This window comes from Canis lupus, chromosome 29, assembly GCF_048164855.1.
Source record: "Canis lupus baileyi chromosome 29, mCanLup2.hap1, whole genome shotgun sequence".
Lineage (NCBI taxonomy): Eukaryota > Metazoa > Chordata > Mammalia > Carnivora > Canidae > Canis > Canis lupus.
The window spans coordinates 39,421,140-39,433,133 of record NC_132866.1 but is presented as its reverse complement, the minus strand read 5'-3'; the positions used below and the strand labels follow the sequence as shown (position 1 = coordinate 39,433,133).

The 11,994-nt window shown below is 41.2% G+C and overlaps 1 protein-coding gene and 1 non-coding gene across 3 annotated transcripts in view; one reads left to right on the top strand and one right to left on the bottom strand.

Moving 5' to 3' along the window:
• The first annotated feature begins 1,967 nt into the window (after positions 1–1,967).
• ZFAND4 (zinc finger AN1-type containing 4) overlaps positions 1,968–11,994 on the top strand; it is a 61,909-nt gene continuing 51,882 nt past the window's right edge. The window contains exons 1-2 of one of the 2 annotated variants that reach the window (XM_072806285.1): positions 1,968–2,113; positions 8,603–8,903. In XM_072806285.1, coding sequence (XP_072662386.1) covers positions 8,642–8,903 — 262 coding nt within the window. In that variant the 5' untranslated portion in view covers positions 1,968–2,113; positions 8,603–8,641. The remainder of the gene's footprint in view (positions 2,114–8,602; positions 8,904–11,994) is intronic. The other variant, XM_072806286.1, reaches the window with a different exon arrangement.
• Positions 9,326–9,431, bottom strand: LOC140621270 (U6 spliceosomal RNA). The gene has a single exon (XR_012020995.1). It is a non-coding gene; the product is annotated as a U6 spliceosomal RNA (small nuclear RNA).

Here is an 11,994-nt window from a genome sequence, read left to right as displayed (position 1 = left end):
TGAAAAGGGGAAGGAATTTATACTTCTTGGTCCTATGGTAGGCACTTTCCATGTTCTTTTTTTCAGTCTCCATAAGTCTACTAGATAGTAATGTCCTTATTTTATAGATGAGGCTAAAATCTGGAAGCAGAGTATAATAGTTGGAAAAAAAGCCAAAGTTTGGCTTTTTGTAGTGAGACCTAGACTTAAATCTGGTTCTAGAATGGCTTGAGTGTAGGCAAATTGTTTTACCTCTCTTAGCTTCTGTCTCCTTCCTTGTCAACTTTGTCAAGTGTTCAGTACCAACTGTGTAGGATTGTGATGAGAGAGAATATACAAAGACCCTTGTTGACTACATAGCACTTGAAAAATGGTGGTAGATGATAAGAAAGACTGATTTTGGCCAATAAAAGAGAGCTTCTGTGTTGGAATCCAAGGCTACAAGCTCATCTACCTGATTCCACAAAGCCTGTGATCTTAGTTCTTCCTGACTGAAGTGAGGAGGCAGGTTGAAAATAAATTTTTGATTCAGTACGATTCAGTCCATCCCAGTCACTATTTTAGAATTGGTTTACAAAGATAATAATATCTCTGTCCCTAAGGGGCTCCAGTCTATTCAGTATTGAAGTTTAAGAAGGAACCAGGGTTGAGAGCCTGAAGATGGAGATCTTTAAACTCATCATAAACCCCAGTGTATGCAGAATGTTGGATTGTGGAAAATGGTAGCTGGGGTCTCAGGGGAGACCTACGAGAAAGGATAGAGATTAGATGTTGGGGTTCATCTTAGATTTATTTCTCGGATTCAAGAGGAGGATGCTGCTGCTGCATTTGGAGTGGGATTACTGTTCATTATCATTTTGGTAATCCACCTAGTGTAATAGGCCAGTTCAGTTGGAAAATCTTATAAGGGTTGGATGTAGAACATGCGTGGGGAATGGAGGGAAAAAGGAGTGGGGGGGCCCATTTCAGGTTGGAGGGTTCATGTTGTCATCGTGTACACTTGAGTTCACTTTGAGAATTAGAGTAGAAAAAAAGTGTGGCTGTGTTTACCCAAGCCTAAGATTTAACAACTCAGGGTGCTCCCGCTAACACCTGGCATACACCTATCGGTAAATTGGATAAGGAATAAACGGAGGAGACCAACAGAGACAATTGACTTTTGCCCTTGTTTTCAACCAAGTACGGCAATAGCCCCATACTTCGGATGAGACCGTTGAGGCCGGAACGTTAGGGAACAGCGAAGCACGGGAATGGGGATCTGTTAGAGACAGACAGGACGGCCCTGAAGGCGCTAGGAGTGCAGGAGGTCCGGATGGACCCGCTGGAGGGCGGCTGCACGGTACCCTCCTCGCTCCGGCACGCAGGGGGCGGGGGCTCTAAGGTGCAGTCCACACCCTCGGGCCAGAGGCCGATGCGGCCGCTCCGACCGGGGCGCGCGGCAAGTCTCCCGCCTGCCCAACAGGGCGCCAGGCAGGGGCCTAGTCAGTCAGAAAGGGCCGACATCCGGGCCCTGCTAACTGCCACCCGCCCCGAACGCACGGGCAGCTCCGGCGGCCAGGCCCCGCCCGCCCCCCCGCTGATTGGACGGCGACGTGAGCGCCGGCGAGCGATTGGTACGCGGCGTCACAAAGGGGCGGGGCCGCGGCGGCCGGAGCCTTGCTCGTCGGTGCCGGCCTCGGCGTTGCCCGCGGGGCCGTCCCCCTCGGTAGGCCTGCGGGCCCGCCAGCGAGTGGACGAGACTGCAGGGAGGGCGCGGCGCGGGCGCCCGGGGCTGCGGGCCGCTGAGCCGGGCCGCGCGGCCGCCGCGGTCCTCGGCGGGCGGGAGAGGAGCGCCGGGCCCCGCCCCTCCGCCGCGGCGGTCCGGAGACGGCGCGGCGCGACGCCTTTGTCGAGGACGCAGCGCCTCCGGCCGTCCCTCGGCCGTCGCTCGGCCGTCGCTCGGCCGTCCCTCCGCCGGCGCCCGGCCCCGCCCCGCCCCGCCCCGCCCCGCCCCGCCGCGGGTGCCCCGCCGCGGCCGGAGGGCGTTGAGCTGCCCGTCGCCGGTTCTGACGCGGAGGCTGAGCGCTGCCGCCGTCCCGGTCGGCCCGGGCGTGTGGGCGCCGGAGCTTATCCCGGAGGAGCACGGGCTGCGCAGGTGACTCTGGGCTTCGCGTGTGCACGGGAGGCCCGCGTAGACGTTGGCTTCGAGGGGTTCCCAGCGCTGCTGGAAAGTCGGGGCCAGGCGCGAGGGGTGGGCAGTGTTCTGTAGCTCACGTTGGAAACAGGAATGTGTTCACATAGTCAGTAAAAGCGGGTCATTAGGAGCTAGTGTGGAGTGTTGTTAATGGTCGCGCAGCATTCTGGATCTTTTCATATTGGGGGAAAACGTTAAAGAAAAAGAAAGCTACCCTTACATGGCTGATATTCTTTGCAACAGGCTAAAGCTGATTCCTAGTGAAGTGACTTACTGAGTGGTATTACTGCCTTTCCTATCCTTGACTTCTCTTCCATCTTTGATTGTGTATTTAGAACTTTATCAGAAGAAAGTAATGTTTCTGGGTATTGATTTAGGAACGTGTTTTGATGCCACTATTCGTAATCTTAAGTATGTTTTTTAAAATTATTGGTAAAAATTCTGGAAGCGTTTTTTTTTTTTTTTTCTCTCTACCTGCCTCTTCCTTTGCACTTGGTCTTGTATAATTTAGCTGTTGATGTTGCAACATTTCCCATCCCGTCTTTGAGTCTTCATTGCATCAGCATCAGAGGGTTCCATAATATGCTTACTGGAGAACGGAGGTCCTTGGCCTGCTGGAACTTTGATTTGCTCCTCTGCCATCATCTAGTCTACCAGTCTGGTTTAACCAGATTTCACAGCCTCATTTCATCCTCTCTTACTGTGTATTTTACTGAGGAGCAGTGTAACGATTTTTTTTTTAGAGGCTTACATTTCAGTTTTGAATTTGGTTACAAACCTCAACTTTATGACTTTGGGAGATTACACCATTTATTAGGTGCTAAGCCTTTGTTGGGTGTTCCAGTGCAATTTAGTTCTGAACTGGGTTGCTATTTTTCTTTTAGCCCATAGTGGTTTTATCCTTTCTTGATACGGATGAAGGACTTCCAAATCTGCTACCTTCTCCCACCCCCGCTGGTTTATTGATATTTCAGGTATTGTTGTAGAGAGTACTGTGGTGAAGGAAATGCTCCTTATATCTTCTGTTAGTGGTCATTTATGCCTTTACTTTCAGCATTCCTGGCCTCTGTTGCTAGAGCTGCTACTATATTGGTAGGAGTGCTGTTGACTTTGGGGAAACAGACATAATTCTTTAGTATATTCTTACTTGATGTGGCATGATAAGTATTTTATAAGAATCCACATGTTAGCCAGAATCATGTTCTAAAAGCAGTTACTTCAGTGATGGGGATAACAGGGGTTAGGGAGGGCAGCCCAGGTGGCTCAGTGGTTTAACACCACCTTTGACCCAGGGCATGATCCTGGAGACCCGGGATCGAGTCCAACGTCGGGCTTCCCTCATAGAGCCTGCTTCTCCCTCTGCCTGTGTCTCTGCCTCTCTTTCTCTCTCTCCTCTTTCTTTCTCTGTGTGTCTCATGAATAAATAAATAAAATCTTAAAAAACAAGAGGGTTAGGGATTAGCTGCATTAAAAAGTCATTTTTCCTACAGGCATTTCAATATATTAAACCTATAAAATACAAAACCTGAGCAAGACATTACTGTATTGTTATTATATTTGTTACTTATTGTTTTTGATAAATATAAAATAGCATTTTTTAAAAAAGATTTTATTCATGAGAGAGAGAGAGATGTTGTCAGTGTTCCAGAAATGTTCCAGTAGGTGAATGGATAGATTGTGGAACATATGGATAATTTAGATAATTGAATATTATTCAGCCAATCTGAAAAGGCTACATACTGTATGATTGCAACTATATGATATTCTGGAAAAGGCAAAACTATGGGGATGGTAAAAATATCAGTGTTTGCCAGGGATTTGGGAGGGAAGGTGGGATGAATAGGTGAACTGCAAAGGACAACTATTCTGTGTGATAGTGTAATAGTGGGTACATGTCATTATATGTTTATGAAAGGTAGTATACATGAAGATTAAACTAAATTATGGATGTTGGGTGATAATGAGGTATCATTGCAGTTTCTACAGTTGTAATAAATAACACCTCTCTGGTGTAGGATGTTGACAGTGGGGGAGGTCATACATGTGTGGGAGCAGGGAGTATATGAGAACTATGTAAATTTTTTCCCAGTGTATTTCCCAGTGTATAAATCCTCAAAAAATACTAACAAACCAAATCTAGCAACATATGTAAGGATTATACACCATATACAAATAAGATTTATTTTAGGAATGCAAGGTTGGTTCAACCTATCAGAATCACTTTTTTTTTTTTTTTTTTTAGATTTATTTATTGAGAGAGAAAGCACATGGGGGCAGAGAGGGACAGAGGGAGAAGAGAGAGAATCTCAGACTCCCTACTGAGCCCAGAGCCCAACATAAGGCTTGGTCTCACGACCCTGAGATTGTGACCTGAGCTGAAATAGTTGGTTGCTTAACTGACTGAGCCACCCAGGTACCCCCCATCAGTGTTCTTTTAAACACCATATTATTTTTAAAAAAAATATTTATTCATGAGAGACACACAGAGAGAGGCAGAGACACAGGCAGAGGGAGAAGCAGGCTCCCTGCAGGGAGCTGGATATGGGATTCAGTCCCAGGACCCCAGGATTACGCCCTGAGCCAAAGGCAGACGCTCAACACTGAGCCATCCAGGTGTGGGATTCAGTCCCAGGACCCCAGGATTACGCCCTGAGCCAAAGGCAGACGCTCAACACTGAGCCATCCAGGTGTCCCTAAACACCATATTGATAGAATAAGAGACAAAAACCATATGATTATCCCACTAGACACTGTACAGAAAAGCATCTGACAAAATACAACACCCTTTATGGTTTAAAAAAAAAAAAAAAGATACTTAAAGTAGAAGGGAATCCCCTCAGTGTGATTCAGATTATGTAGGAAAACCCCACAGTCCAAATCAGTACCATGTAGTGAAAGATTGAATGCTTACCCCTTAGAGTCAGGAGTAAGACAATAATGTCTGCTCTTACCACCAATACTCAACCTTGTATTTAGGTAAGAAAAGGAAATAAAGAGCATCTTATTAGAATGTTGAAGATTGGAAATAAAGAAGTAAAAATCTCTGTTTGCCAATGACATGAACTTTGATGGAGAAAATCCTAAGGAATCCACTGAAAAACTACTAGAACTAAGAATTCTGCAGTGTTACAAGTGTACAATATCATTATATTAAGATCAGTTGTATTTCTCTTCACTAACAATGAACAAATTGAATATGACACAATTTCATTTATAGTATCAGAATATAATTCTTAGGAATACTTCTTTTTAAAGCAAAATTTGTACTCTAAACACTATAAAACATTGTTGAAAGCAATTTAAGAAGTTTTAAATAAACCGAAGGGCATTACATGTTCATAAATCATAAAACTTAATATTGTCAAGGTGGTGATTTCCAAATTAATCTGCATACTCAACAAGTCCTTATTCAAAAGCCCAACTAGTGTTTTTGCAAAATAGACCATCTGATTCTAAAATTAATATGGAAATTCAAAGGACCCAGAGTAACCAGGAGTCCTAGAAGAAGAAATTAGAGAACTCACACTGATTTCAAAACTTACTACAAAGGTAAAAAGGTATTGTACTATTATAAGGACAGGCATGTAGATGAATAGAATTGAAGGACTGGTATTAAACCCTCATTTTGTGGTCAATTGGTTTTTGACAAGGGTGCCAAGACAATTCAATGGGAATAGAATAGTTTTTATGACAAATGCTGCTGGGACAATTGGGTTTTTACTTGGCAAAGTATAAAGCTGGACCCTTCTTTCATACCACAAACGTGAATTCAGAACAGGCCTACATGTAAGGCTAAAACTACAATTCTGGGCAGCCTGGGTGGCTCAGCGGTTTACCGCCTGCCTTCAGTCCGGGGTGTGATCCTGGAGACTTAGGATCGAGTCCCTCGTTGGGCTCCCTGCATGGAGCCTGCTTCTCCCTCTGCCTGTGTCTCTGCCTCTCTCTCTCTCTCTGTCTCTCATGAATAAATAAAATTAAAAAAAACCATACAATTCTTAGAAAAATATATGTAAATATTACTTTGGATGAGGTCAAGTTTTTGGAACATTGACAAAAGCACAAGCAACAAAAGAAAAATAGCCAAATTGGAGGTCATTAAAATACACTCTTATGTTTGAAGGACACTGTCAAGAAAGCTAAATGACAACCCATGGGGGAAATATTTGAGAATCCTAGATCTTTAAGAGGCTTGTATCTAAAAAACATTTTAAAAAAATCCCTTTTGAATATAAGGGAAGGGAGAAGAAATGTGTGGGAAATATCAGAAAGGGAGACAGAACGTAAAGACTGCTAACTCTGGGAAACGAACTAGGGGTGGTAGAAGGGGAGGAGGGCGGGGGGTGGGAGTGAATGGGTGACGGGCACTGGGGGTTATTCTGTATGTTAGTAAATTGAACACCAATAAAAAATAAATTAAAAAAAGAATCCCTTTTACAACTAGTAATGAGACAACTAGTAAAAATTGACAAAGGGTATGAATATATCTTCTGAATCCACATTTCTGTAAAGAAGATATACAAATAGCCAATAAACACCTAAAGATATGCTCAATGTCATTAATCTGTAGAGAAAGAAAATTGCAACCACAGTAAAATACTACTTCACACCCACTAGGATGGCTTTAATCACCAAAATAATAAAAAGTATTGGCAAGGGTGTGGAGCAATCAGCACTCTCTTTCATTGTTGGTGGGAAGGTAAGATGGTTCTGACCACTTCTGAAAACAGTTGGTAATAACACAAGTTGCTGAATGTGTTACCACCTAACCCAATAATTCCAATCCTAGGTATATGTACGAGAGAAAGGAAAACATGTCCACACAAACACTTGTAATCAAATGTTCTTGTAGCATTATTCATAATAACCCCAAATTGGAAACAACTCAACATGCCCATCAACTGATGACTGCATAAACAATGTGTATTAATACAATGGACTATTATTCAGCAATAAAAAAGAATGAAATACTGATACACCTAAGAATCATGAATGAACTTTGAGAATGTTATGCTAAGTGAAAGAAGCCATTTATAAAAGATTACATATTGTATGATTATGGGAAATGACAAGACTAAGCAAAATGGCAAAGTAGATTGGGGTGCCTAGGGCTGAGAGGGGAAGGGAGAATTTGGGAGTGATATTTAAAGAGTATGGGGTTCCTTTTTTGGGGGTGATGAAAATGTTCTAAAGATGATTGTGATGGTTGTACAATTCTGTAAACATAATAAAAACCAGTCAATTTTAGATTTTAAATAGGTGAATTTTATGGTATGTAAATAACATTTCACTAAAGCCATAATAAAGATTTACCTATGCCTCCAGGAAGATGTGTATCACCTGTCCTACTTTAAGTTCAAGACATTCCCTTTAGGGGATCCCTGGGTGGCTCAGCGGTTTGGCGCCTACCTTTGGTGCTGGGTGCGATCCTGGAGTCCCGCGTCGGGCTCCCGGCATGAAGACTGCTTCTCCCTCCTCCTGTGTCTCTGCCTCTCTCCTCTCTCTGTCTATGTCTATCATAAATAAATAAACAAATATTTAAAAACAAAGTTTTCACTGATTAGCAATTTATCAGTTGTTCCTATTGTAATCATATGCTTGTAATTTATCTTAGGACTTTTGTCTGTTGTGTTTGCCTGTCATAAGTCATTGCGTGTTTGTGTGTAGAGATTATGTCTAATGTCTGTTACCAATATAAGTGTTATCTTAGTGCAGTAATGATAACTTCTGGAATGCTAATTATTATTTAGTGAGTCATTTATATTTTTAGTGAGTCTTATTTTTAAGGAACCTATTAACCTATCAAAAAACCCTATTTTTTTATTCAGTGTGATTTAAATGTACAATGGCTATAACATTTTGTGTGGGTTAGAAAACATAATTTACGTGGTTTAGTAAAGGATATGCATAAAGTTTTCAGAATCTTGCAAATCTCTGTTGAGTTTATTGGGTTAAATGACGTTAACAAAAATATATTTGAGTATGTACTGTAAGTAAATAAATAAATGTGTTGAGCTCTAGTAAGATATAGAAAAGTATTGTAAATACAGCTGTTCTTAATCTTTTTTTAAAAAAAATATTTACTTGAGAGAGACAGCATGCGTGAACATGAGCAGGGAAAGGGGTAGAGGGAGAAGGAGAAATAGACTCTCCGCTGAGCAGGGAGCCTGATGTGGGGCTTGATCCCAGGACCCTGGGATCATGACCTGAGCCAAAGGTAGATGTTTAACCAACTGAGCCATCCTGTTCTTAATAATAATCTTATGGTCTAATTGGGAGAGTGGTTCCGGAAACAAATGTGAAGGATTAATGATTAGACCAATTAAGTACTGGAAAGAATTCTAGGGCTGTCTGGAAGATTGATGTAGGCCAGAGTGATTGAGAAAGTCTTTATAACAGAATGAGACATTCAGATAGGCTTGTTAAAAAAAAAAAATTATTCTTGTTTTTTAGGTATAAAACTCAAAACATGAACAACGATATATATTACCAATGTTCAAAAGTGATTTGGCTAGAACTGGAATACAGTTGCCTACAACATATTCCAGAGGAATTAGAAAAGTCAAAGTAATGGATAACAGAAAAGATCCTCCATTCTTCAATGAAGATAACGTGGGACCGTTTTACTACAAACTTCCTTTCTATGATACCATGGAGCTCTTCATTGAAACATTGACTGGAACATGTTTTGAGCTGAGAGTTTCACCCTTTGAAGCTGTTATTTCTGTGAAAGCAAAAATTCAAAGATTGGAAGGTACTAGTTTACATTTGTTCATCTGGAGTGTGTAATAATTCTAACTTTTCTTATGGATAAAATGTCAAACCTATATAGAAGTAGGAAGAATAGAGTAATGCACTCTTTAGACCCCTTCCTCAGCTTCAACAGTTATTAACTCATGAACTGTCATGTTTCTATTTCTGCATTCCTCCCACCCCTTTCCACTTCTGCTAGGTTCTTTTGAAGGAAATCTCTGACATTGTGGTAATAGTATATGAAATAATATTTTAAAATAATTTTTCAACAGGTTATGATGACATGCAAAATCTTCCATAAGTACCTTACAGTTATTTTCAATGGGAAATCATGATTGAGTTCCGTTTTAGTGACCTTCTTTACCTATTTATACTACTTTGCAGATATTTTTATTTTTTTTATTACGTATGTATGTATTTATTTAAAATCTAGAATGCTTCATGAATTTGCTTGTCATCCCTGCATGCAGGGCCAGGTGAATCTTCTCTATATCATTCCAGTTTTAATTTTTAAATTTTTAAAAAATTTTAAATTTTTGTATGTTTTTTTATTGGAGTTCGATTTGCCAACATAGAGTATAACACCCAGTGCTCATCCCACTCATTCCAGTTTTAGTATACATGCTGCTGAAGCGAGCATACTTTTCTTTTTTAATGTGGAGATTTTCTAAGAGTTCTGGCTTACATTTACATATATTTGAAGTTTCCTCGGTACAGCAGGAATGCTGAATATTGAACAATATTGAATAAGTTCAGTGTCTTTGTGGCTTACATGTGTGTGAAGGGGTCATAAATTATTTTGTGTTAAAATTAGAATCTTTTTCTTTGTACTTTACAAATTTCTGAAATAAGTCGTATTTGCCATTATAGTTGTTAGAACCCAGTATGTACTTAAAAATTAAATTGTTCTATATAACACTAAATGGATGTTGCTGTAATTTAGCGGTAATAACGAGCATTGCCCTCTAGTTTAAGTTCAGAGTTGTAGAAGGATGATTAGTGTTGGAATCTTTTGTCTATTAAAGTCGAGAATCCTGGTGTCTGAACTAAATAGTTGCTGTTTCTCTACTAACTATTCTGTTAAGTTAGTGGCCAGCTGAGTCCAGAGGCCATATTAGTACATCCAGTAATGGCACATGAAACATCTTTCCCTCAAGTGATTTGCTGAGACACAGAGGCAGAAGAGGGTATTTTGACATTGTTCTGCTTTTTTATTAATATGATGGTATAATTATATCTTTTTAGGAGCAGGAAGATAAAACCATCTTGTGTTCTAAATAATCTCTGTATTTTTCCCCCTTTCATGCATTTTGAATAATCTTCATGCAGCAAAAACATTTTAGAGAGTATCTTGCTTAGGTATCTTAATGTCAGAAGATTAAAATTGGCTTACAGAAGGTTAGGGACTCATCCTAGGAAAATGTCATTCCTTTTTTTTTTTTTTTAATTGGAGTTCAATTTGCCAACATATAGCATAACACCCAGTGCTCATCCCATCAAGTGCCCCACTCAGTGCCCGTCACCCAGTCACCCCCCCACCCCCGCCCACCTCCCTTTCCACCACCCCTTGTTTGTTTCCCAGAGTTAGGAGTCTCTCATGTTCTGTCTCCCTTTCTGATATTTCCCACTCATTTTTCTCCTTTCCCCTTTAAAGGAAAATGTCATTACTGACAGAATTGGTTTCACAGCCAAGATGTAGACTTCTTGAAAGTCCGAGATCAGTGTACTAGCATGGTCAGATTCTACTAAGGGCTTTTTTCTTTTTCTTTTTCTTTTTCTTTTTTTTTTTTTTAAAGATTTATTTATTTATTTATTTATTTATTTATTTATTTATTTATTTATTTATTTATTTATTTATGATAGACACAGAGAGAGAGAGAGGCAGAGACACAGGAGGAGGGAGAAGCAGGCTCCACACCGGGAGCCCGACGTGGGACTCGATCCCGGGACTCCAGGATCGCACCCTGGGCCAAAGGCAGGCGCTAAACCGCTGAGCCACCCAGGGATCCCCTAAGGGCTTTCTTCTTGACTTAAAGACTGCCTTTTCTTTCCGTATCCTCATCTGGCAGACAGGAAGAGAGTGGGCCCTCTGGCATCTCTTCTTATATGCCACTGTGAGGGACACTCCATCACATTGGAGTTTGGGCTTCAAGATACAAATTGAGGGTAGGGATACAGTTCAGTGCATAGCATTCCTTTTCCCATTGCTGATCCTCATATCCCTCATCTTTTCTTTTATCCTGTTCCATACTTTCTTATAATTTCTTCCAGCCATGGGCACTGACATTCTGTTTTTCAGGAGGCTTCAAGAAGGCATCTTTCCTGAAAAATGAATTTTGACTTTTTTCTGGGGTGATCTTTTTATTTCTTTTCTTTTCCTTTCTGCCTTTTCTTTTTTGTCTTATCTTTTCTTTTGAGAGAGAGAGCATGCAAGCAGGGAGGCATAGAGGCAGAGGGAAAGAATCCCAAGCAGGCTCCACACCTAGGTTGGAACCGGGAGCAGTACTTGATCTCACAACCCTGAGATCATGACTCAAGCTGAAATCAAGAATCGGATCCTTACTTGATTGAGCCACTCAGGCACTCTTGATCTTTGTATTTCTACCTAGGAAGACATTTGGGGCTAAATCTCCCAAGATAGATAATGTAGCGGGGAGGATAGGAAGGCAGAGGTGACACTGCTCAGTTAATCCTTCAGGGAAGTGCTTGCTCTGCCAGACTGCGTTTCCTTTTCCAGTAAATTCAGAACTGGAGCCTAGTAAGAGATAGGGGGGTAGATGGAGGGAACTGTGAACAAAGAGTTGAAGAAATGTGTTGGTTAGTAATGATAAGGCTGTAGCAAGAAAGGAGCAGAACCTACAAGGGAACTTTAAATGGGTGTTGAAGGCACAGTAGCACTAGAGCCAGACAGTCTGATTGCATATTTCTAGCCAAGCAGATTACTTAATCTCTATTTACCTCAGGTGTGCTCATTTAAAATAGGAATAATAATAGTTCCAATCTCAAAAAGTGATTCTTAGGATTCTTAGTTAATAAATGTAGAACATTTAGCAGAGCATCTGTGTTCTTTATCAGGGGAAAATTGTTACTCT